At 36.5% G+C, this 19,172-nt stretch overlaps 1 protein-coding gene and 1 pseudogene across 1 annotated transcript; both read right to left on the bottom strand.

The window, feature by feature from the left end:
• Positions 1-651: 651 nt before the first annotated feature.
• Positions 652-5,387, bottom strand: LOC113056891 (glucoside xylosyltransferase 1-like; annotated as a pseudogene).
• A 2,054-nt stretch (positions 5,388-7,441) lies between these two features.
• On the bottom strand, positions 7,442-19,058 carry LOC113063846 (YY1-associated factor 2-like). Its single transcript, XM_026234240.1, has 4 exons — positions 18,906-19,058; positions 18,478-18,603; positions 10,981-11,109; positions 7,442-8,098 (listed from the first exon to the last, which is right to left on the bottom strand). Exons 1-4 carry the CDS (start codon positions 18,929-18,931, stop codon positions 7,858-7,860), a joined length of 522 nt encoding a protein of 173 aa, XP_026090025.1. The 5' UTR covers positions 18,932-19,058; the 3' UTR covers positions 7,442-7,857.
• Positions 19,059-19,172: the final 114 nt, after the last annotated feature.

The following is a 19,172-nucleotide window of genomic DNA, read 5'->3' on the forward strand; positions in this document are numbered from 1 at the left end:
TACAAATGCAAAATATTCCATCAGTTGTATTTAAACAAAAATGAAAAAAATATGTAAACACATTTTCAGTTTGTTGTTTGTAGCTTGTACTAAATCCTTTCTGATTTATTTCTCTAAAATGGTAGGTTTAAAAGAATAGTTCACTCAGAAATGAAAATGAGCTGAAAATCCACTTACCCTTCAAGTTTTTTAATGGAGGAAGCATTATTATGGATCATAATTTTTTAAGTTAAAAACATGATGGATTGGTTTCTTACAAACACGCAGCTTTTCATAAATCGTTTGGATTATTGTGATGCTTTTATCAGCTGTTTGGACTCTCATTCTGACGGCACCCATTCACTGCAGAGGATCCACTGGTGAGCAAGTGATGTAATGCTACATTTCTCCAACTCTGTTCCAGGAAAGAAACAACTCATCTAAATCTTGAATGGCCTGAGGGTGAGTAAATTTCCAGCAAATTTTCTTTTTTAGGTGAACTATACCTTTAATATTTTTCATCCTTGCTCCAGTAATTCTTAATTGGGGAATAAAAAGTGATGGTCACAAAGTCTAATTAGAGATGTATATCTCTTTATTCAATTTGACTTTCGTAAAATGAATACGATATTTACATTTTCAAGTATTTCCCAATTGACCTGTTGCAGTACATTCAATATCAGTCTTAAAGGAACAATCCACTTTTTTTGGGAAATAGGCTCATTCTCCAACTCACAACTTTAGATTTTCAGCTGGTCTTAGAACACGATATAACTACAGAAGAGTCGAATATTAAATAGGAAAAATATAGAAACTCTTTGGTCATTTTTGAACGCGATGCTGCTGGTCTAAAAGGACTCCATTATGTATGATAAGCTATGCTGAAAGTGCTATCCCCAGACCCGGAGATTGGCAGAATGGATTCAAAAATGGTAAAACTAAATTTATTAACTCTGGGGGAGTTGAAGGATGAGCCTATTTCCAAAAAAAAAAAAAAAAGTGGAGTGTTCCTTTAAAGAAACAGTACACCCAAAAGCACTAGAAGGATCGTTTATAGTAGTCACAACAATTTGCCAGATTTGTTTCTGGAAATTAAAAGTTGTTTAGATTGACAATAATGAATTTTTATTTGTATCTATTTCTTTATTTTTTACTGTCCCTTTAATAGGATACAATTTTTTAATAAAAAATCAGTTTAAATTCACATTTCGTTATTCAACTCGTTCTACTAATATTGCACAGGTTCGAATGGAAGAGCAGCGATGCTCCGATCCTTACAGACATTCCAAGTCCTCTGGTAAAAAAATGACTAACTTTCCTGTAGTATGTGTGAGTGGTTCCATTCAGAGCCTCCTCCAGGGGTAACAAGAATGATTTTATGAGATCCTCTCCAAATATGTACTGCCAGAAAAAAGTAAAGACTGATTTATTAGCTTTGGAATGGAAAGGGGGAAAAACCTAAAGTAAAAAAAAACTAGCAACTTATTAAAATAATATAACTTACATGTTTGAAAGCATCATACACAGCCTTGAAAGCTGTCTGTTTGTCACTGAGAAACACTCCTCTGTTGCCATGTAGCATTAAAACACCCTCATCTTCTGCCAGGATGCAGTTGCTGCCATAGATGCAGTGGTCAGGGCGGTAGTTCCAGTGGCAGGGGAAGGTAAATACCATCTCTGGGTGAACACATACGTTATAGAGCAGGGTTATTCAAGTCTTGCCCTGGAAAGCCAGTGGGTTTGATCAGGGTTGGAGCTAAACTCTGCAGTGCACTGGCCCTCCTTGGCAAGATTTGAATAACAGAGATAATAGAGACTTGAAAGAGAATGGGAAGGAATGGACGGAATCCAGAAAGGCTTACCTGGATTGAAATGGAAGATGATATTGATCGGATCTTGATCACCCCAGGTTATGTTAAGTTTGTATTTCTGTAACAGAGGCATCAGAAGCTCGTCCCAGTGCAGACCAACAGAAGACAAGTCATTCTGTCCATACGGAGTAAAAAAAGAAAGAAAAAGAGTAGAGTTTGAAATGAGTAGAGAGACTTTTACCCCCTCTTCTGGACTCAAATGTAATCACATGTTAAAAAAAAAACATTAACATGGAGTCCTAAATAGATAAGCATATGTGTTTTACTTGTGCACAAATTTTACTCGAATGTATTTAAATAAGTAGCACAACTGTTTTTAACATCGATAATAATAAGAAACGTTTCTTGAGCACCAAATCTGCATATTAGAGTGATTTCAGAAGGGTCATGTGACACTGAAGACTGCATGGCTACTGTGTGCAGGAAGAGGACATCGGTGTCCACGTAGAGTAAGGAGTCCACTTCCTTCAGAATCATCTGGAGAAAACCACTCTTCATGGTTCTCATGGGGGAATGAAATGGAGTGAACAACATAGCTGAATTTTGCTCAGATGAAAGCTGGCCAGGAATCCAGCTGTAAAAGTGGAAAATGGATTGGAAAAAAGATTAAGTCTTTAATCTCTTTATACAGTTTCTCAATAGTTTAGTAGCAGATTAAAGGAATAGGTCATCTAAAAATGAAAATTTGAAAATATACTAATCCTCAGGCCATACAAGATGGTGATGAGTTTGTTTCTTCATCAGAACAGATTTGGAGAAATTAAGCATTAAGTTACCCATTTAAAATGACATGTATCCCCTTTGATGTTGAAAAAACTCGCACATTCTAGTGAAACAACATAGATGTGCATACATATGTCAGAAATGACAACTGGCTCATACTGACTGCTGTTTTTATGCTGGTGTGTAACTACTCCTCTGCAAAGATGTGAAATCTCAAGGCTCGGCTGCTGAGCATTGCTGCGGTCTTGAGCATGTTGACAACTTCTCTGTGTCTCTCTCCACAAGCCACCACAGCCAACTGCATCGTCTCTCACGGTCCAGGTGAATTCACCTTGTGTGCAACATCTCTGGAAATACACCAGTTTGAGCTTTACTGAACGCCATGAGTAAATAAGCTGCTACTACTTTTCCAACAAACAGTCAGTGCAGGATATGCTTATCCTTTAGAAAAAGTAAAATTTTGAAATGTGCTTTATTATGAGTTTATAATATTTAAAACTAGGTAATGAAATAGCTTTTATTTTCTTATAATTTGCAGTCAAGTTTGCAATTAAATATCAAAATTAAACACAATTTTTATGTAATAAGATGGACAAAGGAAAAAACATTTGAATTAAACATTTGTCTAAAAGTAACTTAAGTATAATTAAGTTAAATTCAACTTAAATTAGTCTATTAAACATAATAATTAATAAAAGCTGTCTAATATATCTCACTTCAAAAGGGGAAAAAAACTAAATGAGCTGATAAAAGGATTAAAAAGCACTTTTTTTTCCAAACAAATGATCTGCAAAAGGAAGGTGCTCTGTATAATATAATATATATATATATATATATATATATATATATATATATATATATATATATATATATATATTATGTTCATTCATTACACACAGACTGAATAATTTCAAATGTTTATTTCTTTTAATTTAGATGATTATAACTGACAACTAAGGAAAATCCAAAATTCAGTATATCAGAAATTTTGAATATAATTTAAGACCAATACAAATAAAGGATTTTTAGAAATCATCGCCAACTGAAAAGTATGAACATGAAAAGTATGAGCATGTACAGCACTCAATACTTAGTTGGGGCTCCTTTTGCCTGAATTACTGCAGCAATGCGGCGTGACATGAAGTCGATCAGTCTGTGGCACTGCTCAGGTGTTTTGAGAGCCCAGTTTGCTCTGATAGTGGCCTTCAGCTCTTCTGCATTCTTAGGTCTGGCATATTGCATCTTCCTCTTCACAATACCCCATAGATTTTCTATGGGGTTAAGGTCAGGTGAGTTTGCTGGCCAATTAAGAACAGGGATACCATGGTCCTTAAACCAGGTACTGTTAGCTTTGACACTGTGTGCAGGTGCCACGTCCTGTTGGAAAATGAAATCTGCATCTCCATAAAGTTGTCCAGCAGCAGGAAGCATGAAGTGCTCTAAAACTTCCTGATATACGGCTGCCTTGACCTTAGACCTCAGAAAACACATTGGACCAACACCAGCAGATGACACGGCACCCCAAACCATCACTGACTGTGGAAACTTTACACTGGACCTCAAGCAACGTGGATTGTGTGCCTCTCCTCTCTTCCTCCAGACTCTGGGATCCTGATTTCCAAAGGAAATGCAAAATTTACTTTCATCAGAGCACATAACTTTGGACCACTCAGCAGCAGTCCAGTCCTTTTTGTCTTTAGCCCAGGTGAGATGCTTCTGACGCTGTCTCTTGGCACCAAGTGTCTTCAATATTGAACCTTTTCACAATATTCTAATTTTCTGAGATACTGAATTTGGGATTTTCCTTAGTTGTCAGTTATAATCATCAAAATTAAAAGAAATAAACATTTGAAATATATCAGTCTGTGTGTAATGAATGAATATAATATACAAGTTTTCACTTTTTTGAATGGAATTAGTGAAATAAATCAATACATTTTGTATTATATTATATTTTATATATATATATTATTATTATTATTATTTTTTATGTGTGACACTTGCTCTTTGAAATGTGTTTTTTTTCTCTCTAGCTGCTTTACATAGAGCGACCAGGTGTTTCTAATTTGAATAATTAACTGCTGTTAAATGAACTGAGATGATGTTGGGTACACACACCCTGATGAAGGCATTTAGCCGCAACACGTAGATGTACCACTCACCAAAAAAGTTTTAATGTATAAAGCCAGTCAATTACAGAAATTCAAGGAAATAATCACCCATTTGCCTGTAATCTGAGCCTACCAGCTGAAACACAGGTGTGCGTGAGAAAGACTTGATTTGGCAGTTTGTGATCTGTTGCATCACTGCTCAACATCTCAACAATGTTCTCGACATGCCAGCGCTCTCCCTTGACAATGAATCAGTAACGTTAGGCCTGCAGGTAAGTTAGGTGTGAACAGCTTTGAGTCCGTGTGGAATTACACACAGGCTGTTGTCATGCGCATCGTTTTCCTCTCATGTGAAGTTGGAGTGTTGGACCTTTCCTGTTCCTTTCCTCCTATGCGAAGATCAACTGGCTATCGCTGCAGCATACATTCACACTGAATGTCACAGTTTGCCGCCAAATAACAACAACAAACCCTAAGAAAATGATGAAATGAACTGATTTACCGCGGTCTGTGTGGTGTGGCCGCGGTGGGGAGTTGTTTTGATTTTACGTTAACTTACTCCATTTAAGTTCTTCGCGACGGATGGCTCCAGCGGTGCCCTGACTTGCTTTCAAACCTTGAGCGTCATGTTTACTGAACAAAAATACTAAAACAGAAGAGCGATAACTATGCACAGACTAAATGTACCAAGATATACACGCATTCTACAGGACACGGACACTGTTTTACTTGAAAAGAGTAGTGTTTGTGTGTTTGCCCACTAATGACCACTTGCGATGTCCGGTTCGTGAATCGTTCTTTTGAGTCGGATCTTTTACATGAATCTGTTGAGACTCATATGACAGGGATAGCAGAAATGTAAAGCCTTGCTACGTAAATATGTTTAGAGTTGTGATTAGCAAAACTGACTTATATATATATATATATATATATATATATATATATATATATATATATAAAATAGCATTATTGCTAGAAATATATCAACTGAATCCTGGCTGCTACAAACTGAAATCAATTACATTAAATTATAATTAACAATCTGGTAAAGCTTAAACGGAAAATAAAAGGCAAATAAAACGTGACCGCGATATATTAATATATATTTTTTTTTAATGGAGATTTATACATAATCTGAAAAAGATTACCATTGATTACCAACAATGTTTTGTTGGCTATTGCTACAAATATAACCTGTTCTACTTATTACTGGTTTTGTGCTCCAGGGCCATATACGTGCCTACATTTGTTTTTACTGGAACCTTTCTTGAGCATGCAAAAACTCTGACAAGAGACCACACAATGACGTAATTACCTAAAGAGCCGCTGTGTCTATTGTTTGAAATGATCTGTTCGTAGGAACCGATTCGCATAAATGAGTCCCTTCTCCTGTCACTAACGACCACCACCATCCCCCAGATACATTTTTTTCCCACAAATGGTGTGAGAATGAGCCCAGCTATGACAGACACTTTAACTTACTAGCAGCTATTTAAAGTTATTACACATTATTCAGTCGCGGACTTCTATTTTTGTTAACCACAAACTGCTAGTATTTGTAGTGTGCCTTTACAGGATTATGTGACATTTAAATTATTAATAACAAATCTTAATTTTAATCTTAAAAATATTTTAATTTAATTATTATTATGCCTAGCCATTGCAAGAACAGTAAAGTTCAAATGAATTCTTAGTACCATATCTCCTAGCAAAAACAAAAGCTTGACTTGTGTAATAATGATTCATAACTAAATTAGTGGTAATATCTTTTAAAATATGTATTAATGTTTAGAGGAACACATATCAAAAGCAGCAGCCATACATTTAAAATAAATTATGAATATTCCTAATATTTTACTTGTAGGGAGCATAGAGGAACTTGACTTGGTGACCTTTTTTACCAGCAAACCATGCTTTCTGCTTTTTATTTTCATCAGAGATGAAAGGAAAGGAATGTTTTCTGCTGTACAAGGCAATGTCTATTGAGAAATGGATTGCATGTTGTGTTAAGACACTGATGGTAGTTGTCAAATAAGAAACAATAGCTACTCTTGCTTGTCTCTGACTCAATCCATTAGCCACATATTGCATCACTCCTCATGGTGAGGTAAAAAACCACAACACTTTGAAGACCCACGGCGAATACATTTCACCACAAAAAAATGATTAAAATTCGATAATCACTCCCTTAAGATCTTCATTTGCCCTAGAAATAACTTTTACTTGACAACAGGATTCTAAATCTTAAATTTTATTAAGAGATATTTCCTCTACTGCAATATATTTATATACCACTGTTCATCATAAAGGAGGGGATGAATTCAACATCTTACAAATACATTTGTCATTTTTAGTCATAAATGTTATGTTTCTTGTGGAATTAACAGAATTATATCAAGACAGTCTAACACAAAACAGCGCTGGTAGAACTAGCCGCACAAGTGATGAAATCTATGACAAGTTTCAAATAAAACCGCATGAACAAGAACAATTTAAACAATTAATTTCTGCATCTCATAAAACCATACAAAATGTACCAACAGGTGCAACAAACAATTGAGAAAGGAAGTCTTGTTTGGGTCACAGTTATTCATAGATGACTTCATCATGTAATGCATTTAAAGTATATTAAAGTAACAATTTGCAACAGACACGTCATTAAATACGTTCAGAACAATGTTCCAGTTGAATGTTTTTAAGCCCCAGGGCTAATTGTCGAGACGTAATGGGTGCTGTTGCAGAAATTACAGATTGTGGTTTTTTTTTAAATAATGGTTTATGAAATGAACCATTTAAGATAATGACGAGAACAAGAATGGGTGTCAATGTCCAAATCCAAACATAAAAACAATACTTATCCAATTCATAATACTACCACATGCTATAGGAATTAAATCGTCAAAATTCAATCATCAAAATTGCTTACAAATTCTACAGTTTATCTCAAGCTGACCTACTGGGCACTGTAACAAACCAGGGTGAGTGTATTGTGGTCAAATCCTATGTTTCTGATCTTATAACTGTGGTAAGTAGTGAGAGATGGCTTATATTGCTGGGTTAAGTCTGTGTCTCGGTAAGTCTTGGCATACATAAGCACGCTCCTGTAACTGTTCGTTTAAAATGGATATATTAGGTGCAGGAGACTGGAAGTAACGTTCGTAATCCACAGGTTCTTAGTGAGATTCCCCATTGAGTGAGGAACCCTCCCCTCGCGGGGACGAGGATCTGGAGATCCCCTTCTCTGTGTTGTCTGAGTTGGATCCGCTCTGGCTGTGGTGGTCTCCAGCTGCACTGGAGGACGAACTGGAGGAGGGCTTAGTTTTCTCCTTAAAGTCTGTTATGATAACCGTCAGATCCCCCACTGTCACTTCCAGATGTTGTGCGCTGCTGCGGTCCACATTTTTTAACCTGGGCCTACAGGATAGTGAGCAAAGAACAGATCAGACATGCTTGACATCCCTTGAGCTGAATAAATGACACCATATTTTTTTCTGTAGAGCTTCTCTATAGCATTTCATAATTTATGAAATTGTCAACATCGATACCAAACTAAACTTAGCTGCACTGAGAACTTCTGTAGAGCTGCTTTACAGCTGAAATTTAAATAGTTTCATAACTGATGCATTTAGCAAAATCAACACTGTGATTTAACTGTTTGTTACTGTGAAGCTGTTTTGAAACTAAATCTGTATTATATTAAGTTAATTTGGCTTAATATATAAATTGACTTGAATTGCTAGTATAATAGAGCACGAAGGTGAGCCTGGCAACCTTGGCTTTGAGAGCATTTTCTCATTAATTTTCACCATAGGTAATGAAAAAAAAAATCAGGGAGCCAATGAACAAACTAATCATCAAAGAGATGAATCAGAAACATTAATTTGAAGACTTTTTAACATACAGAAACGTGTATTTGAACAAACATATAAATAATAGAGCCCGACCTCTATATATATATATATATATGTATGTATATGTGTGTGAGTGTGCGTGTATATTATGTGATGATCAAACAAAGTATTTACACCATTTAGAAGCATTTCATGTGTGTAATGGTGGCACTCATCATTTACTAAGGAAAAAGGTCTATGTTCTGTAAAAAAATAAAAATTCATATCTGCGGCATATTCACTGATACAATATATATGCGACAGACTCATATCAGCCGATAAAATCGGCAAAATGAGATATCGGCCAGGCTCTAATACATAACATTTCGGAAAAATACACAAAAACAGTACATTTTTAAAATACAGTAAAAACAGTAATATTGTAAAATATTACCATTCAATACAGGTGTTTACTATTTGCTGATTTGTTGCTCAGGAAACTTTTCTCATCATTATTATTGTTGTTTAAAACAGTTGTGCTGCTTAATATTTTTTGGAACCTATGATACATTTTTTCAGGATATTTTGATTAATAGAAAGTTCAAAAGAATAGGATTTTATTTGAAATGGAAATCTTCTGTAAAGTTATAAACAGGGCTTGAAAACGAAAAAAAAAATCAATCGGTTCACTCCGAGCAGTATCGATATTTTAACGTTTCTGTTCCGTTATTTTTTTTTAAAACAATATTATTTACCTAATAATAGAAAAATAATAATAAAGTATAGCGTTTTCAATACTCAAAAAGAAAAGGAAAAATGGAGATCTAACGCTTAGTCACAGCCAATAGGCTACAGCATCATCATCAAAAAAAAAAAATCTATGAACACTTTAAAGAAAAAGTATTTTTAAGATATTTAAATATATTTGCTGCATTGTTAAAAGAAAAAACAACATCATAAGATTTGCGTTTGAAAAAAAAAAAAAAAAAAGTTCCGGCTCACGTCGCATTTGATTAGCCATATTACTTCCGAAATAATAAAGGCTAAAATGCCTGTAGTCTAAAGCAAAATGTTTAAAAACATTATAAAAACAGCTATTAGTTTAGGCTATAAAAACGTCAATCCAAAAACAAATTAATCTAAGGTGAAGCTGATGCATTCGACACACAAAATCAAAGTTTCCGTATTCGCGATGTATTTGGATGACAAATTATCATACAAAATAGCCTAGTGTTTATTATAGCCTGATGTTTGTAAACATTTTGTGTCTGCATTATGTCCATTTCTGAATGAAATAATATATTTTTCTTCTCTCTAAAAACATAAAGGCTTATATGCAAGTTCTCTCTCTCTCATTACATACATATATATACGCATAGCGTATTTTAACCATGCAGCAAACCTTTTTAAATATTTGGATACTTTACTGAAAATAAATAAATGACTTTTTAAACCGTTTAACTGATTATTAATCGGTCAAATCGGATACAGTTAGTTGCATTCATGCGCACTCAGAAACCGGTGACTGCGAACGCATCAGTAATGCTTGTACGAGCTTTTGTCATCACTTAATCTTTCTCAGACGTTTCCAAATGTCGAAATTGGTTAGCACATCTTTCTGTGCATGATGATGTCCAATGCCCCAGGCGAGCGGAGCTTCTCAAAGTTGGGAATAATCAAATGAGAGCTGCGGCCCTCAGTTGGGCAGGAAAGGCTAAGCATGCTGGAACTTGAGTGTCGAATGCACATGCACCAACGCCGAGAAAAAATAGGCCCTTTTTGCGCTGCAGCATCAGGCCTAATTTGGTCTTAATCCGGCCCTGAAGGCGGTGCATTGTCATTGAGACTTGCCTATGATGAGTTCACAGCTGAGTGGACATTTCACTCTCTGGCTTCAGCGTCACATTTGCATAGGTACTGCTGGACTTCGTGATTGGTTGACAGCAAATTTCAAATATTAAATGGAACGATAAAATAACGTTATTAACTCGTTATCGCCATTTCAAATTTTCGATTCTGTTCGGGACTATAAAATTTGATTTAGTTTCTGGTTCTGTTCCTTTCAAAATTTCGTTCGTTTCTGGTTTTCGTTCCTTGAACCGGTTCAGAGCCCTGGTTATAAATGACTTTAATCTTACTTTTGATCAATTTAATTCATCCTTGCTGAACAGATTAATGATACTGAGTCTGACCCCAAACTTTGTAACAAATATTGGTTACAAATATTTGTATTTGTAATATTTGTCACTATAAGAGGACAAAAAGTAGTATAATTCTCGGTGCATTGCGGAAGATGAAATATAATTTATATTCAAATAGTTTCCACATAGAGGGCAACAATACACTATATTTTCCTGACTGATCTACCTGCTATGTAAAACGCCAAAGAAAACCACTTAATTTGTTTGAGGAATGCAAACTACGCAGTGAATTTATGAATACAGGGACCGTATCGCAACATTTCACCTCATTTTCTTGTGGCTATTCTTTTTCAGTGTTGGTTCTCTCTCGTTCTTGTCCTTCTCTGTCTTTTCCTTTTTCTCTTTCTTGGGCTGTGTGGGCGAAGCAAACTGCTGTGTGACAGGACGAGGTTTCCTGAGGGGAAAAAAAAGGGAAGACTGAGAAGTGAGAAAGCGAGATATTTTAAATCAGGGTGACATGATTCAAGCTCACAAGGGCCTGATGAAAAGGACTATGTGGGAAAAAGCAGGTTAAAACAGGCAAGTGTTGAAGCCAGTTAAGAAGTTTTGCCTACACAGAGTAATCTGAGAATAATGTGTTTTCTCATTAGTAGAAAAAAACGCCTCAATTTCACTCATCTCTTTTCCTCTCTATAGCAGGAAGCCAAAAACTGGTAATTCAACTTCCTGTAATAAGCTTCCCCTAATATACAAGCTTTCCCTGTCTAAACATGACATAACACACACACACACACACACACACACACACTATATATATATATATATATATATATATATATATATATATATATATATATATATATATATATATATATTAGTTAACTGATAAATAAAACAAAGGGAAAAAACTAAAATACATTTGTAATTCCACAACCTAAAATGAGTTTGTCAATTTTTATTTCAGTTTTTGGTACATGGTATACAAATAATAGAAATAGAATGCAAATTGATGCAATAACACTATTATACTAATTAACACATTACCTTTGGCAGCCCTAAAAAAATAGACTGACATTATAAACCGGAGAGAATATATGCATAATATAAAATCATGATAACAATCCATGTAAAACACCAGATCCACACTGAACTTATGGATGTAAATAGCCAATCAGAAATTGCTAGAACAGCCCTTCTTGTCCTACTGTTGTCTGTTAGTAGAATACTGTATTGCTGTTGTCATTTCAATGCATCAGTTGTTGCACCACTCATTAACAACTTGACAGCTGCGGCAATTACAGATTATATCTAGGCCTACGAGCTGAACTAACCTATACTGATCTCAGATCAGAGCTCCGGGTGAAGTCGACAGGGATGCCCCGTGACCGTTGCTCTAATGTCAAGAACAACAGCTGTCACACCAAACAGTCCACAACAGCAATTGTAGCCATCTTCTTTGCCAACACACACACACACTGTTTTTAAAAACAGCTTCTCAGTATCTGTGTGCTGGTGCAATGTTTACGCTTTCATCCATTACCCCCCGGGTGCTTTGGGAATAGCTAATGAAGTTACACAATGTGAAATTAGGACATCTAGAGCCTTAAAGCAGAGCAGCCAAGAACCGGTCATTAGCATTGATCCCGAGCCCAAGGCAAGTGAAAACGGCCATTATTAGTTGTTGTTAGCTGTCTGCCTGCCTCGCTCTCTGCTGCATGTCAAGACCTAGCTGCTTGCCGTGGACTCTTAACACCCTTCACACTCAGCACTGTTAGTAAATCAATCGATCACTTTGTGATGCATTTCCTCCATGCCAGACAAAGCAATTCGGCATTAACATTGTTGATCCTGCTTATTTTTGAACGTTTGTCATTGGAGAGAGAGAGAGATTTTGTGAAATTACTCAATCATTAGACACTTTCCGTCTCACACACACATGTTGCAACTATGCTTTATGTAATCCGTGCTATTAGTTTAAATTTATCCTTTACAGTAATGCAGAAAGGCAAAGCAAGCCAGTTAATATTAGATTTATTTTGGAATAATGACAATTTAATTTTCTTAATACATTTTTAATACATATTTAATGTTCTAACTATATTGTATGGTGTATCAACCAATTCAGTCAATAAAGGGATTGCTGCTAATGTAATAACTAATTGTATTACGTTATGGCTGATAACTTACAAAAAGGCATATTAATACAATTTTACACTATTCTGTAAACACAAACTAAAACCATTTAAAATAGACCATAACGTCAATTTAGGCAACACAACATTATAATGTACAGTATGAAAATGGATATTCATTTTTAGATTTGCTAAATATTAGTGATATAAAATTAATGTTGAAATAGAAGAAACTAGCACGTGCAATCAAATATACAGTATGTTTAATATCTAAATAAAAAAATAATTATAATAATGAATATGGTACCAATATATATTGCGTATTCTTAGCAAAGTCTCTCACACTATAACTTGATTCAATTTCTCAAATAATTTTTCTGTTTAAATCAAGCCAATGCATTGAATTTCGTCATAATCTCACATCAATGTCAGCTATTACATCAAATGATTACTGATGTGTCTACAAAGATGTCTTCTTTTCTATAAGTGCACAAACAAAACAAATTTTCCCACATTACAGTGTTGAATCAGAAGGACATGAGGGCTGCGTTCTCTACACTGAGCCGAGAGTCTCTCAGATGTGTTCATATCTGCATGTTTTTATAATGGCGTAATGACTGTACCGGGGAGACTTGTGTCCTCATGGACTTGAGTGATGGGAGGGGACACCATGATTAATGCACTACACTGTGTGAACATGCAGTCTCCATACTGCTCCTTCCTTCGCTCCACTGCCAAGTCCCCTGTTTGACAGATGGCCCACTGCCTCCCACCGTCCCAACTCTCCACGCTTTTTTTTTTTTTTTCCCGGTTCTTTCCAAGTGTCTGCATTTCCTTTTAGCTGCTTTTCAAAATCCCACACTGCAGTTCCACATTACTTCTCCCTCGCTTCTGTATCCAGCTTTCTCTCCTTTCATCAAAGGCCCATAACTGTCTGAATCTAAATGAGGTCAACCCATTTGAGACGGTACGGGCATGCGCCTTTGCATGCTTTTGCAAACTATATGCAAAATTTCTCTAATAAATGACAACTGGCTCTTGTAATTACAGAATAATGTAGATGTTTTATGTAGCTTCTTGTTTATTTGGCAGAGGCATGCTGGGAACGCTTCCTCAGACTGCATTTGGTTTGCCTTTTTGGGCAAATAGATGAGAAATCGCAGTGCAGCGCTCTGGGTTTCTGCACACACGCAATTAGAGAGGATTTCACATGCTGCTCAACTCTTTCAAATGCCACACTGTAGCAAGTGACTGACTAGTCATCCAATAACATACACTAGATAAGCATGTGAAAGCCATGGTATAACATATTTAATAATGCATATAGCTACAAATTATGTTTTTTCGAAATATGTCAAGATTGCACACTAATTACTAATTATTACTATATAATGCAGGTATTATAATAAAAACAAAAAAATATATATTAAAATGTTTATATATATATATATATATATATATATATATATATATATATATATATATATATAGGGTCAATATAATGGGTTAATTGGTTATGGAAAAGAAATCAATTTAAAATATTTTAACGCAGTTAATGCACTGGCCCCGCCCCCATCCCTGTACATCATCTTACATTTCAAACAGTTGACTGTTTACAAATATGATGCAGGGCAACATGCAGTTATGCCCTAAAATGCAAGATATTGGTGCAAAAAGATTTAAATCTACTTACAAACCTGTATGTATGTATGTATGTATGTGTGTGTATATATGTTTTATATATATATATATATATATATATACACACACACGCACACACACACACACACACTTTCACACACACACTTTTTCATCCATGTTTTATCGCATCGTTAAGCAAAAAGAAAATATCACTGTGACTACAGAATTTAGATTTATGCTGTGCTCTGTAATCATTTGCAGTGAAAATCCTCAGTTTGTCATCACCTCACCAACACTGACAGTCATGAAGGATGATGGGTCCAGTTCTTTTAGCAATACCCCTATAGCGCGCACAGGTTATGTCAACAATTTATAACCGACAGCCTTAAACTGGTTGTGACAGCACAAAAGTACAATAGTGTCAGGTCAAATAGAGCTCCAATGTGAAACAAAATCTAATACAGCCTTCCTTTTTCCAGTTCTTCATCGTGAGAGGTCTTGAGTAAAAAATAAAAACAACGGCTTGGTCTAGAGGGGACATTCTCTACATTTTGTAGTAATTGAATGGTATAAACTCTCTCCTGCAGAGCAAAGTTTTCGCTGGGGGCAAAAAGTGTCGGTTGACTGAAATAAGAGGTTTGACCGGCAGTTTCGCTAGGTCAGTGAGGGAATGGCCTGAAATGCTCAATGAGAAGCACTGCAGCTTCATCAATTACATGTCATTCTGTCAGCGCAAGGTAACAAATCTCTCTTCGAATGAGCAAATGAGTCAAAGCAACATAAAAAAAACAACAAGATTCACTTAGGAACTAGTATTGCGTCATTTTAAATGGATAATTTACCCCAATATAATACATTTGACGTTTTTACTCTCCTGTTGTTCCAAACCTGTATGACTTTCTGCGAAACACAAAATAATTTATTTGAAGACTGTTTTGCCTGGTTTTGTATTTATAATGCAAGTCAATGGGATCCAAAACAACACAGGCTCTAATTGACGTTCAGATAATTGTATTTTTTTCTAAAACAATGTCTTTTAAAACAAATTAAATATGATGAGATGCCCCACAAACATGCTCTGAATTAACCCTTGTATCATTCGCCACATATCAGTTAGGCTCAGCTAAATCGTAGCCTTATAAAACATTCATATACTATCCGCTGCACACAACCGCAATCTAAACGAACACACGGTTGTCATCTGACGGCTGCTCAAAGACGACGAAGCTGAAAGCGGCAATCAACACCAATGCATTTCATTGGCATTACACATACAACCACTAGGCAAATGGAGAATAAAAGCAGAAGAAGAGTGAACAAGCTGCGTGTCAAGAAGCTCTCCTTTCTTCATAAATGAATGACCTGCGAGGATCATACAATCAAGAAGACATCATCATTAAACCCCATCATTTGTGGCCATCTCGGAGGCATTATAACAGGGCAGATGTGCAATCATGGGTTTATTTATGGGCATGGGAATCCTTGTGTGTGTGTGTGTGTGTGTGCCTGATGTGATGATGCCTCGTTTGATGACAGCATTCTTGATTAAGCCGTTGAATGCAAATGAGTTCAGGCCGTCTGGACGCCAGCTGCTGTGGTGGCCTAGACGAGTGACAGCTCCCCACCCCCACATAAAAATCCACCGCCCTCTCACACGCACTTTTGCAGCAAAAATGAACATTGGTTGGCTTTAAATAACTGCTGTAATAATACTTTAATTCAGCGGTGGTAAAGGGATCTGAAACTTGAACATAATTATGCCTTTATAAACAATCTCCCTAAAGAAAGATGATCGTTATCTGCCGCTGTTGTTGACAACTGAGGTCTGTCATCATCATCATCATCATCTGCTTTTAGTGTGCGTTTATGTTCGGAAACGCAGATGATGAATGTTTTACTTCCTGACCTGATCTCATCTTAATGATATAAGGGAAATAACTGACTGCCGACTCAGTCGCTGACTGTTCCAAAGCAGGATTTTTATGACAGATGAGATGAAGGTGAGAAAATACGAGCCCATTAAATGTCTTCTCTGATGAGGTCATTAGTGCGCTCTCATGGATCGCTGCCACGGGATAGATGTTATCTGTGAGACCGATACAAGCAGAGTAGATGCTAGTATTGTGTAGGACCCCACATTCTGTATGATTAATTGAAAAATCCCGAATTGATTAATCTTTGTATTATTGTACTGTTATTTTCTATTTCTTTCCTATTTCAGTTAAACCTCCATTGCCAAAAGTGTAGCGGAAAGAAAGCACAGCTCACGCCGAAGTCACTTTCGAACCAAGCAGCTTTTTGTTGGTCAACATGGCGAAATGGATGACCAAATGTTCTGAAATCTAGGTTAAATGTTTTGGCCTCGTGCGAAATACCAGATTCTTATTCATGACTAGATTTTGGCCGTGAAAGTTCAGCAAACAACAAGAAATGTGACCATATCTTTATAAACCGTATTACTTTAATTTTCCTGCTTACTGTGTGTTGGATGCTTGAACATTTTGAGTTTATTCTCTGCATTCACGCGTGAAATTAACTTCACAACAGATGCGAATTCGCGTCATGGTAGGGGCTTCTGCCAGTTGAGTTCACACAGCATTGTGATTTAAACCACCATTTATTCTGATAATTTTAAAAATATTACTGTTATCGTGTCATGAAATGTAGTTTTAAAAGTATTTCAGGCGACAATGTAGTTGTTTTAAACACAAATATGCGGTTTATTTATAAAGACAGCGCCTATTTAAAAATGTGTTTCGCAGATTTCGGAGATGATCAGCTTCATGCGATCAGCGGGAGCCCAGTGATCATGTATCTGCCTAGAGAAGTCTCAACTCAGCTAGTCCTTCTGACATTTGCCACTGGCTCTGATGTCTCTTTAGTGGTTCAACATAAAATATAATTTGTTTGGGTAACTCAAACAGGTAATCTTTGGTCTTTATTCAATCTATTTATTCCAAGCAAGATCCTTTTTCTTCCCGTTTCTGTAAAAGTATGAAGAAGTATCATACAGCTCTGGGTATCCACATACAGCAAAACACATACTTTAGTCAAAAGTGTAACGAAAGAAAGCACAGCATACAAAAGTTACTTCCAAACCAAGCAGCTTTTTTGGTCAACGTGGAGTATTTGCAAAACCAACTTCAACCTGTTGCGAAATCTGCATGTGGGCAAATCTTTCACACCAATGCAAAATTCCAGATTGCGCTGATTCTTATTGATATGACTCAATTTCGATGGTTAACATTTGCAGAACAGCAGTAAATGTCACCACAACTTCAGAAACATTATCTTCACAATTTTCCAGCTTAGCCTTGGCAAAGTTTGTCTTCAAGCATTAATTCTTTAAATGTTTGTTATGAATTTGAGATTTTCCATAAAAATGCTTATCAAACCACTAACATATTTTCAAAGTAATCTTTAGCAACCACTTAATTTAAATCATTAAATAATGATACTGATACCAAGTACAAGTATTTAACCTCCAATATACCACATGAGTAGGTATTATCGGTAGTATGAGTCCATTCCTAATGCTTTTAGATAAAAACAGAGAAACCTATTACAAATTGCTATTTTTAATGCATTTGATATGCAAATTATGAAAATATGAACGATTAAGCATTAGAATTAAGCTGAATGTATGGTATACAAGCCAATTTATTGAAATCGTTTTAGACTGCTAATGGAAAAAATGTATGGCATCACAGTGGTTTATTTATAGGTTGTGTCATGCCTGGCTAATGTACTATAATTACAAAATGAATTGAAATTAAACCCCAATTACTTCTCAAATAGCCCACATTAATCAGGACATAATGGGTGTATTACAAACAGAGATTAAGTTAAGTAACGTGACACTGGTTCCTGAGGTTATAAACATTGTATTAACTGTGTAATTATTAATACACCCAAGACAAACGGCTGTCTCAAAACCTAACGACCTGGCTATCTAGACAGCGTTCTGGGGTATCGAGTGAAGCCCAAAATGTTGTCTAGGTAGGTAGCTAGCTAGATGTGAAGAAGCAGGCGTCGTGTGGCGCACTCACCGTGTTGACGTGCCCTTCCTGACATCGCACATCATGCATTTGAACGCTTCGGCGCTGTTCTTGAACGTACACACGCTGCAGTCCCAGTAGCCGTCGTCGGCGGAGGGTTTCGTTTGGCGTTTCGGCCTTCAAAAAAACAAAACAAACAGAGAGAACATCACATATCGGACTGTAGAAATATCCGACACACATATGATCCTATCCATGCAAACAGTCAGCAGGACGCCTGCGCAGGCGACGCGGGCTTTGTTTTTCTTTTAAATAAATGACACTTTAGGTTGATAAAAGCAGCCAGTCCGCCATGGTGGCCACTCTGTTGCGTCTTTCTCATTCAGGCGCGCGCTGCCTAATGGTCTGTTTTAAGCCTTGAGACGGTTTCGAGTTTCTCGAAGCCGCGGCTGAGGGAGTTTCTTTCTGTTTGTTTTTACCTCGTCGGACTCCTCTTGTCTCCCATACTCCAAAAAACTTTGTGCGAAGCGTCGCAGGCACAGCCGCCTCTCGCACTCTGTCCTCTCTCGAGCGGCTCCCTCCCAGCTGTAGTAGAACCTCGAGCGCAGCGGTGGCCACGTGACCGGGCTCCACCAATCCGGCGCCGAACTATTTTCTCAAAAACCAGGGTCGTGCTCCTGAGCCTCCTGCTCCTGCTTCAGCACAAATCAACCGGGCGCAGAGCGAGACAAGTGCAAGTGAGGGAA

The sequence above is a fragment of the Carassius auratus genome, chromosome 4, assembly GCF_003368295.1.
Source record: "Carassius auratus strain Wakin chromosome 4, ASM336829v1, whole genome shotgun sequence".
Lineage (NCBI taxonomy): Eukaryota > Metazoa > Chordata > Actinopteri > Cypriniformes > Cyprinidae > Carassius > Carassius auratus.

Excerpts from the sequence above, each read along its gene's own strand:
- LOC113063846 (XM_026234240.1), bottom strand. The coding sequence starts at position 18,931 with ATGGGAGACAAGAGGAGTCCGACGAG. Across the intron at positions 11,110-18,477 it reads AGGAAGGGCACGTCAACACG|GAAACCTCGTCCTGTCACAC; the intron begins GTGAGTGCGCCA and ends TTTTCCCCTCAG. Across the intron at positions 8,099-10,980 it reads AATAGCCACAAGAAAATGAG|GCCCAGGTTAAAAAATGTGG; the intron begins GTGAAATGTTGC and ends ACTATCCTGTAG.